This window comes from Microdochium trichocladiopsis (assembly GCF_020744255.1).
Source record: "Microdochium trichocladiopsis strain MPI-CAGE-CH-0230 chromosome Unknown B0I36scaffold_6, whole genome shotgun sequence".
NCBI classification, from domain to species: domain Eukaryota; kingdom Fungi; phylum Ascomycota; class Sordariomycetes; order Xylariales; family Microdochiaceae; genus Microdochium; species Microdochium trichocladiopsis.
Genome location: NW_025763549.1, coordinates 713,132 through 730,477, shown reverse-complemented (window position 1 = coordinate 730,477; position 17,346 = coordinate 713,132). Strand labels below are relative to the sequence as shown.

At 57.1% G+C, this 17,346-nt stretch overlaps 11 protein-coding genes across 11 annotated transcripts; 4 read left to right on the top strand and 7 right to left on the bottom strand.

The window, feature by feature from the left end:
• Positions 1-73: 73 nt before the first annotated feature.
• Positions 74-817, bottom strand: B0I36DRAFT_245642 (uncharacterized protein; the record flags this gene model as incomplete). Its single annotated transcript, XM_046150172.1, has 1 exon — positions 74-817. The coding sequence occupies one exon, from the start codon at positions 815-817 to the stop codon at positions 74-76; it is 744 nt and encodes a 247-aa protein (XP_046011300.1).
• Positions 818-1,169: 352 nt separating this feature from the next.
• Positions 1,170-2,432, top strand: B0I36DRAFT_127494 (Vps51/Vps67-domain-containing protein). The gene is made up of 2 exons (XM_046148146.1): positions 1,170-1,866; positions 1,931-2,432. Exons 1-2 carry the CDS (start codon positions 1,324-1,326, stop codon positions 2,357-2,359), a joined length of 972 nt encoding a protein of 323 aa, XP_046011299.1. The 5' UTR covers positions 1,170-1,323; the 3' UTR covers positions 2,360-2,432.
• Positions 2,433-2,504: 72 nt separating this feature from the next.
• On the bottom strand, positions 2,505-3,660 carry B0I36DRAFT_374670 (GTP cyclohydrolase 1 type 2/Nif3; the record flags this gene model as incomplete). The annotated part of the gene is made up of 5 exons (XM_046160302.1): positions 2,505-3,175; positions 3,249-3,333; positions 3,378-3,400; positions 3,465-3,508; positions 3,608-3,660. 5 exons carry the CDS (start codon positions 3,658-3,660, stop codon positions 2,505-2,507), a joined length of 876 nt encoding a protein of 291 aa, XP_046011298.1.
• A 982-nt stretch (positions 3,661-4,642) lies between these two features.
• B0I36DRAFT_244552 (bola protein) lies at positions 4,643-4,993 on the top strand (the record flags this gene model as incomplete). Its single annotated transcript, XM_046150065.1, has 1 exon — positions 4,643-4,993. The coding sequence occupies one exon, from the start codon at positions 4,643-4,645 to the stop codon at positions 4,991-4,993; it is 351 nt and encodes a 116-aa protein (XP_046011297.1).
• A 489-nt stretch (positions 4,994-5,482) lies between these two features.
• Positions 5,483-7,916, bottom strand: B0I36DRAFT_244494 (adaptin N terminal region-domain-containing protein; the record flags this gene model as incomplete). The annotated part of the gene is made up of 4 exons (XM_046150060.1): positions 5,483-6,079; positions 6,134-6,879; positions 6,947-7,584; positions 7,687-7,916. 4 exons carry the CDS (start codon positions 7,914-7,916, stop codon positions 5,483-5,485), a joined length of 2,211 nt encoding a protein of 736 aa, XP_046011296.1.
• A 379-nt stretch (positions 7,917-8,295) lies between these two features.
• B0I36DRAFT_363610 (uncharacterized protein) lies at positions 8,296-8,770 on the top strand (the record flags this gene model as incomplete). The annotated part of the gene is made up of 3 exons (XM_046158831.1): positions 8,296-8,427; positions 8,555-8,632; positions 8,693-8,770. 3 exons carry the CDS (start codon positions 8,296-8,298, stop codon positions 8,768-8,770), a joined length of 288 nt encoding a protein of 95 aa, XP_046011295.1.
• On the bottom strand, positions 8,377-10,603 carry B0I36DRAFT_324843 (uncharacterized protein). Its single transcript, XM_046154166.1, has 4 exons — positions 10,029-10,603; positions 8,693-9,956; positions 8,555-8,632; positions 8,377-8,497 (listed from the first exon to the last, which is right to left on the bottom strand). Exons 1-2 carry the CDS (start codon positions 10,221-10,223, stop codon positions 8,814-8,816), a joined length of 1,338 nt encoding a protein of 445 aa, XP_046011294.1. The 5' UTR covers positions 10,224-10,603; the 3' UTR covers positions 8,377-8,497; positions 8,555-8,632; positions 8,693-8,813.
• Positions 10,604-10,724: 121 nt separating this feature from the next.
• On the bottom strand, positions 10,725-11,601 carry B0I36DRAFT_384609 (uncharacterized protein). Its single transcript, XM_046161016.1, has 2 exons — positions 11,344-11,601; positions 10,725-11,262 (listed from the first exon to the last, which is right to left on the bottom strand). The coding sequence occupies exon 2, from the start codon at positions 11,171-11,173 to the stop codon at positions 10,820-10,822; it is 354 nt and encodes a 117-aa protein (XP_046011293.1). The 5' UTR covers positions 11,174-11,262; positions 11,344-11,601; the 3' UTR covers positions 10,725-10,819.
• A 1,568-nt stretch (positions 11,602-13,169) lies between these two features.
• On the bottom strand, positions 13,170-14,228 carry B0I36DRAFT_410685 (uncharacterized protein). Its single transcript, XM_046161920.1, has one exon. It carries the CDS (start codon positions 13,990-13,992, stop codon positions 13,288-13,290), a length of 705 nt encoding a protein of 234 aa, XP_046011292.1. The 5' UTR covers positions 13,993-14,228; the 3' UTR covers positions 13,170-13,287.
• Positions 13,945-14,607, bottom strand: B0I36DRAFT_324839 (uncharacterized protein). The gene has a single exon (XM_046154165.1). The coding sequence runs from the start codon at positions 14,510-14,512 to the stop codon at positions 14,237-14,239; it is 276 nt and encodes a 91-aa protein (XP_046011291.1). The 5' UTR covers positions 14,513-14,607; the 3' UTR covers positions 13,945-14,236.
• Positions 14,608-15,348: 741 nt separating this feature from the next.
• Positions 15,349-17,214, top strand: B0I36DRAFT_374667 (glycoside hydrolase family 47 protein; the record flags this gene model as incomplete). The annotated part of the gene is made up of 2 exons (XM_046160301.1): positions 15,349-15,374; positions 15,459-17,214. The coding sequence occupies 2 exons, from the start codon at positions 15,349-15,351 to the stop codon at positions 17,212-17,214; spliced, it is 1,782 nt and encodes a 593-aa protein (XP_046011290.1).
• Between the last annotated feature and the right edge of the window lie 132 nt (positions 17,215-17,346).

Here is a 17,346-nt window from a genome sequence, read left to right as displayed (position 1 = left end):
GATAGGCTTCAGGGTCTGTGACGTGGGAATCGAAGCTTTAGGACTTGCGCTGTCTTCTGTGCGATAGATTCGGTCACCGTGAATCGCCAATGGCTTCACGTAGGCGGGCCAGCCGGCCCTCTTGCCAGCCCTTTGACCAAGCTTCGACTCGTCCTCCTTGTATGGCACAGGAGGATGGGTCCAGGAGGATCAGGCCGCGGGCTACAACGGTGCCTTTCCTCAGCAATATTTTCTCTCCGATATTCAAAGTGCCGATGCTGATCCTCTCGATCCTTTTCTGCTCGAGGGCGTATATCTTCTGGCCTTTGCAGTCTTGGAGGATGAGACGATGTGTTGCAGCTTTGGATGTGGTCGATGCGGTCCCGGTTCCGCCCCGAGCTGCAGGTACGACAGGAGCTGTGGATGGCTGCGTGCCATACTGGTCGTCATCTTCAGCACTAGCAGTGGGAAGACGAATGACTTCTCGGCCACGGGTCTGCTCGCCGCGCGCGATTGCCTCGAGCTCTTCTACCTGTTCCCACTTGCTCTTGGACAGGTTCTCTATGTCTAGGACCTGGACGAGCACATCATGGAGGAGCTTGCCTTCTTTGGTTTCCGGATTGCTAAGATTCTGTGGCAGCGCAGGCACTGCTTGCTCAAAGATTGAGGGGTTCGTCAGGTCAGCAGCGAGAAGGCGGGCTTTGGCGGTTGCGATCAAGGCTGGCAAAGGAGGGAGTGGCCTGCGCTGTGGCAGGACGCCCTGGATCCATTGCAAGGTTGGAGGCGGAAGTCCCTGAGCCTGTAAGCCAGCACGGATTTGTGCTGGAACCGCCTCCATGTTGTGACCGTCGGGGACGCCGCGATTGCGCAGATCTGCAATAACGGCAAAGAATTTGATGGGAAGACACGAGGGCCAAAGCCGAGATACTCTAGGCTGGTTTGTGGGGTGAATTGTGAGGAAGACGTTTCCGGACGACAGCTTTTGACGATTCGTCCAGAGGCACAAACAAGTGTGTTTGCCCGCTGGCATGGCACACCACAGACAGATTCGTGTTCCTGGCATCGCGGGTCTCCACAGGGGTCTAGCGTCGCGCCTTGTGGGGCTCCAGGGGAAACCGGCGAGCGACCAGCGGCCCTGTCTCCACGTCACTCTTAGAAGCTGCCTGGACCATGAGCTGACAGAAGTCCCAAACCACCATAAGCAACCTCGCCATTGAGAGGCACAGCAATTACGGCGGTCATTCGACTCAGACTCGCGCGGCTCCGGCATAGCTTGCCAACCTCGATCCTTGGCGCAGATAACATTGCCCTGGCTGTACCGCCGCCACATCCTCCATTTCAACAATGTCCACGATAGCTTCGCCTCGTGAGCCGAGCTCCCCCTTCCCTCGAAGAGTCCCGTCTCAGTCCAATGCAACACCGACATCCTCCAACCGGCCATCTCTCGACCTCCCACGATCCGCGGCCGGCTCACCAAGCCCCACTCCCGTCTCTGCTGCTTTCCCGAGCCCTGGCCTGCCCGGAGGCGCCACCAGCGCACCCAATGCCGCCGGCCCGGGACGCCGCAACCGCGCAGCCCTGCGCGAGTACTACAACCTCCGGAGCAAGCATGGCGCAGCTATACCTCCCACCCCGTCCGTAGAGGTGACAGAGCCCGAGGATGACGGCGTCTCGGCATACAGCGAAGTTCCAGCCAGCGAGATGGACAAGGACGGCTTCGACCCAGAGGCCTTCATCGCGCAAGCATTGGCAGAGAAGGGCCTCGACGAGCTGCTTCGCCTATACACCAGGGTCCTGGGCGAGACTCGCGCGCTGGACGCTGAGAAGAAGGCGCTTGTTTACGACAACTACTCGAAGCTGATTGCAGCGACGGAGACAATAAGAAAGGTACGTGAGATTCTGTGAGCTCCCCATGGGTTTCTGGGTGGCTGATGTGGATGTGGGAGTACAGATGCGCACAAACATGGACCCTCTGAACCCGATGGCGTCTACGCTCGATCCTGCCATTGCACAAATCTATACACAAGCGTCCCAGATCCGGGACAATCTACGTAAAACGATACCCGCCCCCGATGAAGCGACAAAGGCGCCAGAAGAAGCGGCAGCGCGCAGAACGCGAACGAAGAAGCTCGCGCTAGCTGTGCTCGAGACGCCCGCGAAGCTTCGTGAACTGGTCAGCGAGGGCCGAGCGGAAGAAGCCAGGCAGGCATGGAAACTGCCAAAGCGATTGCTACTGTCGTGGAAAGAACAAGAGGTAGGCGGAGTCGATGTGGACGCTTGCCTGCAGGACGGCGAGGCAGCTTTGCGTGGCGAACCCAGCCAATTCGACTGGCGCAAGGGGAGTGACGACCAGGAAGACAGCGAGTCGGATGATGAGTAGTGCCACGCCTCTACTGCGGGACTGAATGATACCCATCGACACTACGAGCAACAGCTGTCAACGGACCAGGCGTTGCTGATGTGGATGTCTCGATGACCTGGACTTTCACACTTGAATTTGGCTATCTACGGCAAGAGAAGATTGCTCACAAGCTCTCGACGTCAATCACGTCGAAAGGGTCGCTGTCTGCAGTGCTGACTACGACACGTGTGTTAGCGTGCGGCGAGTCTTTGAGAGCCTCTTCGAGCATCGGCTTCATCCTTTGCGTCAGGTACTGGCGCTCTGAGTTGCTGTGGAAGACGGTCACGACGATCTGGCCAAGGGACGCGTGACGCAGGGCATCGTGGTGGCTCATCTCTCCTGTCACCAGGATCTGCGCATCTGTGCTGCGGAGCACGCTGGAGCCCGAGCCAGCACAGACTGCTGCCTTGGAAATGGGCGGGATGGCCGAAATGTCCTTCTTGTAGGAGGTCGGCAACGCCACCATCATGTAGCGATGGCCGCCGATGCCCTTTGAAAATCTCTTGAGCAGATCGGGGAAACTAAGGGCGTTGCTGAACTCTACCGCCCGGCCGTAACCGCAGCCCTCGTGACCTTCAGGCAGCGAGCCTTTGATGGGCTCCACGACTGTCTTGGAGGCCGCCGCCTCGCCGTCCAGCAGGAGATCACACAGCCAGTCGTTCAGCCCTCCCGAGGCAGCATCAACCGCTGTGTGCGGGCAATACACGGAGACGCCGGCGGCGATGAGACGCAAGAGCTGGGCTTGCATGGGATCACTGGCAGTAATGGACTTTAGAGGCCGGAAAATGACCGGGTCTATGGTTTAGTGTTAGCAGAGGCCCTACATGTGGCATATTGAGGCTCATGAGCGGCAGCGGGCTCGACGTACGGTAGCAAATAATGACCTTGGCACCCTCATTGAGAGCCTCGTCCACGACAGCCGCGGTGAGATCGTTTGTGAGCAGCACAGTGCCCTGTGCTACGCTGCTCGTTGCGGAAGTGAACGACGGCGCCTCACCGATGAGTACTGTGTTTGGCCTCCTTTGTCAGCAAACCAGCGCACACGAGTAGTTGGCACAAGGACAACGCCAAGGTGTGCACTTACGTCCTGTGTTGTCCCATGCTTTATCTGCAAGTGCCTCGGGATATCTGCACATGCGAAAGACAATCTTGATTAGCTACAACTTCGTCTCAAACGTTCCGATGGGTTTGATCCTGACCAGTACAAGCTTGGAGGGGCTCACTTACAGCGACTTGACAGCCTCGAGCACCGTATCTGTCAAAGACGGCGGGTTGGTCATTGTGCTGGTGCTCCGATTTTGTAGAACGGTGTAGATTGGCGCGATTGCAAAGGAGTTGCGATTCCTCTTAGACGTCCTGACGGTAGCGGCAGAGCTAGGGCAAGACGTATGTAGGCAGGATATGAAGCGAATTCCTGGTGGTGTCCTCACTGAGGCAAGATGTGAAGAAGGGAATCGGATGGTCGCGCGGACAAGGTGCCGCGTTGACATTGACGGGTGATGTGCTTGATTGAACCCAGTGGCTATTGTTACCACAGAGTATTTGGAAGCTTTTCTCCTGATATGAAGTCGAGCACTTGACGGACGTTCCAGCTTCGTGTTTGATCATGGGCCACGAAGCTTGGAGCTTGACGTCCGACAGCTGCACTATCGATAAGAGCTTTGTCCTGTGAGATGCGTGGGAGGAGCGATCCCGGGGCGGAGCGGACCCCTCCTGGATGCCATCATCGCGGGGGCCTGCCGAGCCGCTGCGAATTTCTGATCCCTTCCCGCAGCCATTACTAAGAGATCCAGCCACAACAGACAACCATTCACAACCAAAACCACAACCACAAGGTCAATCCAAGGACAAGGCTCAGACCTCAATACGCTCCATCAACAGATCAGATTCCCGCCAGCTGGTTTTCCGTCGTTTCTCGCTCAAGCCGCCGACTCGAGCTATCGAACCAGACCGTGCGATCGGATCATACGGACAAGCCCGCCCGACTTCGGCGTAACAGCATCCTCGAGCTTCCACATTGCCCAACTGCCAGCTGGAACGACCGTACCCGCGACAGCACATCGGGGACGCCTCCACGCGTACAGCGTTGAACCTCTCTCTAAATCGCCTCAACCACCCCCACGACCTGCGAACACTACCTGCGAACACTATACACACCTACACACAGCACGGTCCCTGAAGCACGCATCCTCACCACTGACCAACAACCACACACCACCGAGAAAGAAAAAAACCACCCCAACCACAGCACAACCAACAACAATGGCAGCGCCGCCCCCCACAGACCCCTCGACGATAACCGAGTCCACCCTCTCCGCCGCCCTCACGGAGCGCCTCGAGGCCACGCACGTCCAGGTGACGGACATGTCGGGCGGGTGCGGCCAGAGCTTCACGTCGCTCATCGTCTCCCCGCAGTTCCGGGGCCTCAACTCGCTGAAGCGGCACCGCGCCGTCAACGCCGCCCTCAAGGCCGAGATCGCCGCGATACACGCGTGGAGCGCAAAGTGCCTGACTCCTGAGGAGTGGGAGAAGCAGGGCGGCGGGGCCGAGAAGAAGAGCGAGCCGCCAAAGGATGGGACTGTGGATGGAAAGGTTGAAGGGACGACACAATGATTCACGATCAACATGGGGACGGGTTGGGACCTCGAGCTAGTTTATGGGTTTGGAAAATAGAAGTGGTTTGTATGCATGAACGGCCAGAGAGATACCAGAGAACAGGGCTGTGCCGATATTGTGGTCCGATGGACGAGGGCGAAATTTTGTCCCACAACGTAGACGGGGTTTTGCCTCGAGGCACATATGCGCCAATTTCACAAGATACCATTTAAACGACTGCAGAGGATCAGATTTGGTCGGCAAACTTGAAGAACAAGTCATCGCCAAGCACGAGCCACCAAGTGTACGCTTGTCATACCAGGATTTGCAAAAAAGCGTGGCTTCATTACTATACTCTGCTTTTGGGTAGCCGTCTAAGCTCCAAGCACCAATCCCTGCGCCCTCGTAACCATGCCAGCCACACGCCAGTACAGGTTCTCGAAACAAAAGTTCTATGCGACCAACGTGACTTGAAGAGAGACAAGCAACAAGCGGGAAGGAGTCGTTTTAGAATAGGCCAAGCAGGTCATCACTGTCCTTCTTGGGCTGCTGTGCGCCTCCAGCATTGTTGTGCAGCTGTTGTGCCGCAGGCGGCGGTTGGGTCGAACCACCGAGGTCCAGCCCAGCGAATCCGTTCATCAGGTCGTCGCCGCCGCCAAACCCGCCGCTTGCGGCTGACTGTTGCGGTGCTGGCGCGTCGAAAAGACCCATCATGTCCTGCATGTTGCTTGCGCCACCCGAAGGGCTGGCTACACGGTCTGGCGTGGCCGAAGCAGAGTTCTGCTCCAGCGAAGCAGGAGCGCCGCCGTCGAAATCGATGTCCAAAAGGTTCTCGATGTTGTTCTGAGCAGATCCACCGTTCTGAGCAGCGGCTGCCGCGACGGAGGCCGCAATGGGGTTCTCGGCTGCGTCCTGGCGTTGCTCCTGGATGGCGGCTCGCTGAATGGCGTCTGAGCCGTAACGTCCCTTTCCGACGAAGGACTCCGGAGGCTTGTGGTACACAGAGGCCAGGGTCGACAGCTCAGTCAATAGCTTCTCCAACAGAGCAGGCGGCAGGCTGGTCATGGTGGTTGAAATGGGAGGCTTTTGTGAAAGCACAATGCTCTGTTACGTGTGTTAGCAGGAGGCTTGGTTTCATCGTGTGATGGTTGAGCTCACCTTGGCAACGTCGAGATCGCCCGACAGCAGACGCCAGTAGACGTATGCGCGATCGCGGATATCAGGGTTGTCGTTCTCGGCCGTGGCAGCCTGTAGCACCTTTTGGACAAGGCCTTGGTTGCTGCCGGGCTTCTTGAGGAAGAGCTTGACTACTGCTGTGAGGATTTGGAGCTGAGTTTGCGTAAACTCCTCCATGAAAGTGTCGGCAAAGCTAGCCAGGATGTCGTCGGCGTTGTTGATCTTCTCTGCGTACTCGCCCACAATCCAGATCAAAGAGCCCCGTGCTTCCGGCTCGTCGAGCTCATCAATATGTTGGCAGAGTGTGGGAATAACACCCTCGTAGCCTGGGTATTTTCTCAGGATGTCCTTGATGACAACAATAACCTCCTGCACGACGTAATTGACCTTGGTAGCGATCAGATCCAGCAGTGCATTGACGCACTTCTCGCTAGCGCTCTCAATCTTGATGGCGACCTGTCCGATGGCCTTGACGGCTCTCCGCACAAAGTCCATGTCGACCTCAAGGGCGTATTCCTTGAGTTCTGCCAACAGTTGCTCATAATTCTTGTCGTTCGCTATCCTGACCATGATCTCCAGCTTCTGCATCTTGACGTACGGCGGGTCGTTATACTTGCAGAAGAAGACGCGCAGTTCTTTGCTGAGGATATCTGGCTTCGCCTGGAGGAGCAGGTCGATGTTTCGCAGAGCGACGTATTGCACTTCAGGCGCAGAAGCAACCAGGGTGACTACACGAATGCACATATGTCAGCAATCCTGCTCGTGATACCTCCGATGCAAACAAGTGTCACCAACCTAGCGGTGGCGCCATCTTCTTAAGGTATTGGGCCACAAGCTCGCCATTAATGAGTCGCATGTGTATAAAGACGACCTTGACAGCGGCCAAGACGACACTGGGGTTGACATGCTGGAACTGAGGCGTCACCCGCTCGCAAATGTGCTCGGACTCCTTCACGTCGGTGGGCGGGTAGTCCGCGAGGGTAGACAGGATCGTGACTCTGCCCCATTCAGTGCACTCGTTGAGGGCCATAAGGAGCTTCTTGAGCGTCTGCGACGTGATTACCAGCGCTCTCGTCTCTGGCGCAGCTTCTGCGATTTCCGAAAGAGCGGTCACCGAGTTCGCAACCACCATTGGATTGGGGTCTCCGATGAGCTCTTGAAGTGTCTCCAAGAAGCCGTTCTCGATACACATTGTAGGGTTGAGGTCGAACAATTTGGCTACGCAGATTGCCGCCGTCTTGCGCACGTATGGGGACTCGTCTCGTAGTGTTTTCCTGAGTGGTTCCTCCATGTAGTCGACCATTTTATCGACACGGATACAACCCATTGTTCGGATCGCGAGAGCTCGGATGAGTGGGTTTGGATCTTCCGAGTCTTGTACGAACGTGTTGACAGCCAGAATGCAGAGGTCGGGATGCGACTTGGCATAATTCCTGTGCTTCTCATTAGCCAGTATGTACTAGGTGCGTTGGGTTCGTGAATCCCACGTGCGGCTCGGAAGCTGCCTGCAGCTTGGAAAAGGAGTATAGACGCACATGAGGTAGAGGTAGACCAGCTTCTTCTGGTCCAGATCACCAGTAGCAATGTTCTTGAGCACATCGGGAAAGAGCTGCGAAACGTCCTTGCCGAGCGTCATGGCCATGATTGTCTTCTGGATTGACTCCTTGCGCTCCCAGGCGTACTGCGACACGAGCCCAGCGCGGAGTTCAAAGGTCTCGCCCTTGCGAGGCACCGCAAAGGCGCTGCGTATCCGGTTGACTGCCATCTTCTCGGCTGCGTTTGTCGTCGCGACGGAGTGCTACAGGCGTGTAGGGAGACCACAGGTCTGCAGGAGTATCGGGAAGTGGCAGCTTGTGCGGGCGGTCTAGAGGGGTGCTTGAGCCCGGGTCGCAATGGCTGACGGCAACAGCGGCGAAGGGGGGCGTGAGTAGTGAAGAGCGTTACGAAGGCCCTCTCAGGGCAGCCGGCAGATCATCTGGTGCGATGCGGTGCGAAGATGTCGGTCTGGACGAAGCTGGGCTGGCCTTTGTCAAGGTTGAGGGTCGGGTCTGGCCAGAAGGTGTTCCAGGGGCCGTGATGCCTGGGTCCAGCTGCGTGGTCTCACTCCCTCCTAGAGCTTGTTGTGCCAAGGCCGCACCCGCACAATGCCAGGCCCCCAGCTCCACTGGGCGAGTCAAAGCCAGCTTGCCAGCGATTGGCAGACATCGATCTTCAAGCAGCAGCACCACAAACAGAAGCCAGCCTGCTCCGGACACCCTCAACTCGACCAAGTCATTGTATCGCATATCCTTGAAGCAGAGGAGTCCACGTGCCTCCATCAGCAGGAATTCCGCGATCACAGCCATGGTCCGTCACCTCCAACACAAAACGACATCTGTGCAAGCGTACTGACACATGACACAGGCCAACTTTCCCAACCTCAGACGGCTGTTCATCGAGGCCAGGTCAGAAGAAGAGGAACGAGAAGTCTCAAGAAAAGCAGTACGCTCGTCATTATTACTTCACAATCATCGCACAACATGGCTAATCATGTGTGACAAGTTCTACAATGCCGTCCTCTTCATGAGCTCGGTGGCCATCTTCAGCTTGATTGCGCAGAGACTGAACGCCAGGCAATGATCAGCTGGCCATGAAATAGACATTAGAGTGGAGCGGGCATTGCTTAGTCGGACTCGCTCTCATCGCCGAGAAATGCGAGGTCCGCCATCCTTTTGGAGACTCGCGAGTTGGCCTTGGTTGCTTCAGCATCGTCGCCATCGTCACCCGCTTCGTTGTCGTCGTCGTTATCGTCATCATCATCATCGGAAGCCTCTTTCAGCGACTTCCTGTTTGCTCGGCTACGCGATGCACGACCACCTGTCGCCGAATCACCCCATAGCGCATTCATATCCGTGACCGCCTCGAGATCTGCCATGAGCTCCCTTTGCTCCTTGATCTCCTTGGCCCGGGCCTCTGAAAACCGGCCAGTCATCCCCGCATCTGCCAGCATGCCACGAAGGTGACGAATCTTGGCCTTGGCATCGTCGCCGTACTTCTTCAGCTCGATCCCCCATATCTTCCGGATGCCGCATTTGACAAGTTGCCCCTGTAGCTTCTTTACCTCCTCTTCGTCTGCGGACAGTTCTTTAGTCGGCTTGGCGGCTGATGCCTTAGTCTTATCTTTGGGTGCTGCAGCCTTCCCACGTTTCTTCAGCGGCGGATCGTCTATTACCGAGGATAACTCTGAGTCTGAGTCGATGATATCGCCTGTCTTGGATTCAGGTTCTGGCTGCGCCGCTTCTTTTGTTTTCGGGCTAGACACGTCGTCCTTTTCCTTCTTCGTATCGCCTTCGTCTACGCTCTTCTCGTTATCGTCGACTTCGGATTCGCTCTCGATAGCTTTGCGCTTCGGTTTGGGTTTTGCGCTTGTTTTCGGCTTGGCCGTCTTGCGCTTGGGTTTCTCGTCCTCTTCCGACGAGCCGAGGTCACTTAACTCCGACTCGGAATCGCTAGCCGCTGTCCTCTTGCCACCTCTCTTCCGAGGTTTCGGCTCCTCGTCTTCAGACATTTCCGACAGATCTGACTCGGGCTCCGACTCTTCTTCTTCGCTTAGTTCTGATTCGGATGCAGCCTTTTTTGCGGGCTTCCTCTTCTTCGCAGGCTTCGCGGTGGGCGCCTTCTTCTGTCGCTTGGCTGCCGGTCGATCCTCTATAGGTGAGCTGCGTTTGATACCGTTTGAGGCTTTCGGCTTCGCTCGTGCTGGGAGGCTGGCGGCGGGCCTTCCTTCTTCCTCGGCGCCGGAATCTTCGCCGTTATCGAGTTTGTCCTTACCGAAACATTAGCGACAGCTTCCATGGTTCGAAGTTGGTCATGCCGAGGGCGGAGAGGAACTTCTTACAACAAGACCCTTTATGATTGTCTTACTCCTGTCCTTCCAGTCCGGGCCGTTGAAGAAGCCCTCGTCCAGATCGTGCATCTCTTCCACGCGCTTGCGCACGCCATTGACCGTCAAGTTATCGCCGCCGGCTTTCCAGAGCTCGCGAACAACCGTCTTGAGGTCCCGCTCGAGGATCTTGGTGGAGGGAGGGGCCATGGTGGCCTGGTTTTTCTAGCGCAGTCGCGTGCCTCCAGTCTGAATGCGCAGTGAGTCAAAGATGAATAGCCTTTGTCGCCGGCAAATTTCACTCGAAGGGCATAGTCGTATGTCTTGATTTGAGCTGTAGGCGTGTGCTCAACAAGCTCTGTCCCGCGTCGAGGCTGTCTAAATCGCGTCCTGGGACCTCGAGGCGCGCGTTGCGCAGGTGTGGGGAAGGGAGGATCCGCCGTCATGGGTGGAGTCGATGTGGGTCTATGGCCCATGGGGGTGCCGGGTAACTCTGGTAGCTTGCTTGGCCCAGTTCCCGAGGTTCCGTCGCAACCCAAGAGTACGACTGGTCTAGATAGTAATAAAAGAGGACGATCGTGAACGATGAATGGCAATGGTCGTGCTGCCTTGCATCAGCAGTGCGCTGGCCCGCTTGAGTATATATTTCCGCATCTGAATTTCGCAAATTGAACACAAGCTGCACGCTGAGAAAATGATTCTGTTCGATTTCAAGAAACAACTTCAATCAAAATCCAATATTTCGTAACGTCGTAGTTATATGTTTTCATTAATCATACATATTCTTGCATCCCAATTTGTTTTTTTCAAATGCCGTAGCTGCCAAAGCCAGACTTCTTCTGGCCCTGCTGCTGGCCGCCCGTGGCACCACCAACAGCGTTTCCAAGCCCGCTGGTCGCGCCGCCCACGGCGTTGCCAACACCCTGGGTGGTCTGGCCGACCGCACTGCCGACGCCCTGGGTGGTCTGCCCGACCGCGTTGCCCACGCCGCGGGTCGTGTCGTTCAGGGCGCTGCCGACGCCCTGCGTCGTGTTGTTGAGGGCGCTGCCGACACCGCCGAGCAGGCCGCCCTGGCCGTTGGCCTTCTCGCCGCCGGTGAGCACGTTGTCGAGGCCGCCGACTACACCGCCGAGGAGACCACCGTTGTTCTGGTTCGACATTTTTTTTTTGGTTGGTTGAGGGCCTGGGGGAAAGGGTTGAGTATCTGTTGATGCTTTTGTGTGTGTACTTTTGTAGCTTGGTAGTTGTGCTAGTTGCAAGGTTGGTCCTGTGTTAGTCTAGTCGTGCCTTGTCTCGCTATAGTCGGCAACTAGGGGCAGCATTAACTTACCACGACCTTTCTCTTAGTCGATGCAACCTGGACTTCTGATTGTCTTTTTGAAAAAGACCTCAATCGCTTGAACACTGGTAGGCATCCATCTCTTATATCCCTTTTCATTGCCATTCGCTTCGCCGCATCGATCGATGAGAAGGCAGACGCAAGCCACAGACCCTTGTGACGTAATGCCCTGAGCATGATCTCATCCTTTCCCCTCTCTCTCTCTCCGTCTGCGTCAGCCACGGGATCCCTGCTCACCCACACCACACCCACTGGTAGCCAAGCCCATAGTGAGCAGCAAATAGGAGCACTTCGTTTGCCAGGAGTTGTGGCGCCCCGCGGGCAGAAAAGGAGCATGTGGTTGGAATGCAAGTGTGGCTGGGAAAACCGGTTTTCTGCACGTCCGAGGGCATGCATGCATCCACAGCAACTCGCCTCTTTGACCTGTCAAGTGTCTCTCTCCTTCGCGTGGTTGCAGTAGGGTAAAAATTGGCGATCTTAAAAAGACCCTGCATGATCGTCCGTATGCACTGTGTCGCGGCTTGTACGATGGCGGCGTTAAAGGCGGATCGAAGCGCCTGCGTTCATAACCTACTGATCTCTAATCAGGTCACCTGTCATCTGTTTCCTTGATTTTCGCAGAAACTCTGTTTGATTGTTGATCGGGAGAGTTAGTGCGGCGATATACGTGTATTCTTCCTGGACGACAACCAGCTTGGACTTGGGAGCTGGGATCCAAACATTATGCACGTGTTTAGTGCGAACTTATAGGCGCTGAGCCTTTCATGGAGAAAGTGACACTTTCAACTGGCTATGATGTGCAAATTTGTGAAGACACGAGGAACTTGCTGTGTAGCTTGAAATCTGCAGCAGGGAAAGGGGCCATGGCAAAAATTAGCATATCACACGAGGATGCTCAAAATAGGCCGTCTATCTACTTGGTCACCACTCGGAGCCAACCTACCAAGACTGCACAATCCTTGCGCCGAGAATCGAACTATCTCGGACATATAACACCAATCACCTCGAGACACGTTGAGAGAAGTATATGCGCGATGATGCGATGGTCCCTAACTGAATCGCTGGACATGCCCGCCTTTGTGGGATCACGTTACAGACGCATTCCAGCGACTATGTGGACGACGATTTTGTGAGCACCGAATAGTCGTTGCACTCCATGGGAAACTCGCCCGAGTCACATCCACGAATCTTTGTGGAGGAAATCAAATGGCTCTGTATCATCTCCCAAATTAGAACTGGGGCTAGGCACAAAAGAATGGGTGATGGGATCTTCCGCGTTCAATTTGTCCTTGACTCCAATAGCTATATGGGAAACGCGCGAAAGGGCATAGCCATTGTAGTGGTGGTCCAACGTGTGAGCTTCATTACCAACATGAAGCCTAGTGCTGGAAAGGAGAGCTTGGCTGCGTTAAAAACCACTAGCCACTCATTGGTTCTTCTTGTTGTGAAATCAATGCAGATGCTGACGTCAAGCCATCTAGCCACGCGGTGCTCACTCCTCAAGTTGGAGTTGGAGTTGGAAAGCAAGCCAGCAAGCGCTCGCGGGAATCAGAGATCTGACCGAGGCACGCCATGCAGACTGGTGCATGGAGTAGCGGATCGTGCACTGCGAGGCAGGCTGGCCGTACTTGCTCACGAGCTGGAGAGATACATTGCATGCGCATGCACAACGCACGTGCTCGGCAGACAGATTGTGGTCCCGCCGACGCACCCACCAAGACCCAAGACATGTGACAGAAGGTGCCTGTGGTGACGATTGCCGGCACCGAAGCCGGAGCGGCCAGGCACGGCATTGCTATGCCCAGGATAACCAGATCATGACGTTCGTGGGCGGCTGGACGTGTAGATGGTCAGCAGGCTCTAGCTGGGAAGGTCTGAGTACTATCCGGCCTGGTGCACTGCCCCCTGCTTCTAGAAGCTTTCTTCAGCCCAGAGTCAACTGCTCGGTGGGTGACATGCTAGGCAGACACGTGCAGGGCGGTGCTGCGCCGCCGCAGCCGTGGTCACTGCCCCCGTCCGTTCCAGCGCTAATTGCTCTAGACCGGAACAAAGAGCCTCGGTCGCCCGATTGGGCCACGGATGATGACGTGCGGAGCCGGAGGTCCAACGGCGCAGCTGAATTGGAGCCTGTCCGGATCGGCGACCGAGCCCCGGCTCAGCCCTTCTCTGTCGAGCTCCAGAAATGGGAGACATAGACCTAGGAGAGAAGCTTGTTCGCAGTCTGATCGGAGCTAGAGGAGGCTTGGCCGGGGCAGGCCTTCCCCCGTGAGTCCTGCCGTCAGGCAGTTTTCGAGTAGGCATCTCTCGACACTGCGGCTGATAGGCACCCCTCACGGGCTCATCCGCCTGGCAGATGAGTGCGCTGAGATCTGGGCAGGGCCACTTGGCTGAGTACAGGCAGAGCGTGCATCCAGTCTCAGCCAGAGCCCCACGATCTCTGGCGCAGCATCGGATCCGGAAGCTGCGATTCACGTCATTGCCTCTTGTGACTGTCACGCGGGCCAGCGATGGAGCTGGCTGTGCAAGCAGACACACCAGACAGGCAGGCAGGCGCGTGGACATAGAGATATAAACCCTCGACCACCTCACCTCTACAGAAACAATCGAAAGAAGACATCCCCTCAACACAGCATCCATCATCCTTACACTTCACTCATAAGTGTCACAAATCAGTCCACATCGCTCGACCACGGCAGTGCTCTTTGCCTTCGACGACGCACACAGAAGCCCAAAACCAGCAGGCACAAGTCATCATTACCCCTAGGGACAGCCCACTTCACCCGCGGAAAAAGCAAAGACCTCAAGTCTCTAAAGCACAACCGTCACCATGTGTTTCGGCTCAAAGGTATGTCGGCGCTCTCTTTCACAAGCCCAACACATCTTGTCACAGACACCCCGGCTGACTCCGTGTCCCCCATGACAGCCCAAGTACAAGCTCCATCCAGATTATGCCCCTCGGCCTATGAAGCAGACGAGCCGGCAATACTATGGCTCCTCTGGAACAGCAAGAACAAATCGAGGTGGAGTAGTGGACTCCATGATGTACACTTCGGTTCCGGCCTCTGGCGCAGGCGTTTCCTACTATGGCGGAGGTGTGGGTGACTGCGGTGGAGGCGGCCATCACGCTGGCGGAGGGCATCACGGCGGTGGTCACTGCCATGGAGGCGATGGTGCGGGCGGGTACTCGGGCGGGGGTTACAGCGGAGGCGGAGGCGGGGGTTTCAGTGGAGGCGATGATGGAGGAGGTTCCTCGGGGGGTGGAGGTGGTGGTGATGGAGGCGGCGGTGGCGGCGGCTGCTAAATAGGCAGAGGTTTTGCAATTGGTTCTTGGTCTCTATCATCCAAGGACATGCCAATGGAGGCGGCCATTTCCTAGAGAGCGCGCTGTTAAGAATACCCAATTATAGATTCACCACCGTCATTCTCGTCCACTGGTCTTGTGCATGGAGGCGGGCGGGCCTGGCGCCAGTTCTCCAGCAACTTGCGGGGCCTGCCGCGCACCATGTCAGTTGCAGTGCATAGAGGCTGCATCCGCGGCTGCCAAGGACCCTTTAGCGCGCCTGCCAGCGCTCTTAATTGGCTTTAGGCTTCCCCTAGCCCGCATTTACCCCTGGAAGGGTCCTGTCCCTGGCCCGCCGTGATCACTGACCCTGCATGCTCGGCCACTTTGGCCTCAGGCCAGCTTGACTTGGGCCACCTGCCAGTCTGTTTCTGGCTGGCACAAATATCCTCTCCTCCAATGTCCCCCGCCACTGGCTCCTCACCTTTGCGGTATCAGCATCCTGTGTGACGTGACACTGCCTCGCCTGTCCGCTCCTCTCGTCAGGTCGTCCACAATGCTGACATTCTTCCGCGACCTAATCGACTCCTGAACCCTTCCTGGCTTTGTTCCGCGGCACAGGCCCTTCAGGGGTAACACAGCTTCCCTGTGCGTCTCGACCTCCTTGCGTCACCTCCGACCTTCTGCTGCGGCTCAGCAAGACACGCCCGCCTGTCATGCTCCGCCCAAACCTGTTCCGCAGGTCTCGGTTCACGCCCATATTAGTTGGCCTCGTCGTGTGTTACCTCGTCTACGTCCACATTCCTGCCTCGACGACATCCCACAGGCATCGCCTCCAATATGTGACCACGAGCTTTGACTGGTCCTCCCTGCCGCAGAGGCACCCCGTTGCCAACCCGACGACCCTGCCCCGCGGCACACCTCTCAAGATCCCCGCGGTCCAGCACGACTTCGCAAGCGATCCCAAACCCACAAAGGAGCGCCAGGAGATCCTGGCCGGCCGACGCCGCGCCGTCCTCAAGGCTTTCGTCAAGAGCTGGAATGCTTACAAGGACAAGGCATGGATGCACGACGAGCTTCGGCCCGTCTCAGGGTGGTCGAAAGACCCCTTTGGCGGCTGGGCAGCCACACTCGTCGACAGCCTCGACACGCTGTGGATTTTGGGTCTCAAGAAAGACTTCTACGAGGCGGTTGCGGCCGTCGGCACCATTGACTGGGAAGTCACCAAGGAGTCTGCATGCAACTTCTTCGAGACCACGATCCGGCACCTGGGCGGCCTGCTGAGCGCCTACGACTTGAGCGGAGAGAAGACCCTCCTGCGCAAGGCCATTGAGCTGGGCGACATGCTGTACGCTGCGTTCGACACGCCCACACGCATGCCGCCGTTCTGGCTGGACTTTGAGAAGGCCAAGGCCGGGTTGCTGGTGGCCGGCACGCATGACCCGTCGGCGTCCGTGGCCTCGTCCTCGCTCGAGTTTACCCGCCTCGCGCAGCTCACGGGCGACGACAAGTACTACGACGCCATCGACCGGGTCACGCGGCTGCTTGAGCGCACGCAGAACATCACGCAGCTGCCCGGCATGTGGCCGACCTTTTTCGACTTGAGCGTCGGGCTCGAGGAGGTGCTCGAGAAGCGCACGGGTTTTACTTTCGAGCGCATGTTCACGCTGGGGGCGCTGGCCGACTCCCTGTACGAGTATCTCCCCAAGATGCATGCGCTGCTGGGCGGGCAGGATCCCGTATATGAGCAGCTGTACCGTGGCGCGATGGACGCCGTGACCAAGAACCTGCTGTTCCGGCCGATGCTGCCCGGCCGCGAGGATATCCTGTTCTCGGGCACTGTCTGGATTGAGTCGGAAGGCCCGCGCCTGGATGCCGAGGGCCAGCACCTGACGTGTTTTGTGGGGGGCATGTTTGGACTCGGCGGCAAGCTCTTTGGCATCAAGGAGCACGTCACCCTGGGCGAGCGGCTCGCGCGAGGTTGCGCGTGGGCGTACAACGAGTTCCCGACCGGCGTCATGCCAGAGATCTTCAACATGGTGGCGTGTCCCGGCCTGGAGGCATGCGCATGGGACGAAGCCAGATTCAAGGGCTTCCGGCAGGACGACGAAGACGAAGACGCCAAGGAAGACAGTCGCGACGACAGCCTGTTCTCTGACAAGAAGAAGAAGAAGCTGCCCAAGCCCGCGCCTCTCCCGCAAGGCTTCCTCAGCGCCCGCGACACGCGCTACCTGCTCCGCCCGGAGGCCATCGAGAGCGTGTTCCTCATGTACCGCATCACGGGCAAGGCTTACTACCAGGACGTCGCGTGGCGGATGTTCGAGTCGGTCGTGGCCGCGACCGAGACCCCGCTCGCGTTCTCGGCGATCCGGGACGTGCGCGTGCTCGACGGCGGGCTGGCGGGCGGGAGCAGGGCGGCGTTCGTGACAGGGGGCAGCAACATGGCCGATTCGATGGAGAGCTTCTGGCTCGCCGAGACGCTCAAGTACTTCTACCTGGTGTTTAGCGACGAGAGAGTCGTGGACCTGGACGAGTGGGTGCTGAATACCGAGGCGCATCCGTTTAGGCGGCCGCGGTCATGATTCTATCTTCTGGAGTGTAATAATGACGGGCAGCTTTGTTTGTTTGTTTCTAGACCGATATATAGAGAGGTATGAGGGAAAAGAACATCTCAATAGACAAAATCCTTGTGGTTGCTGTGATAATGTGAAAGG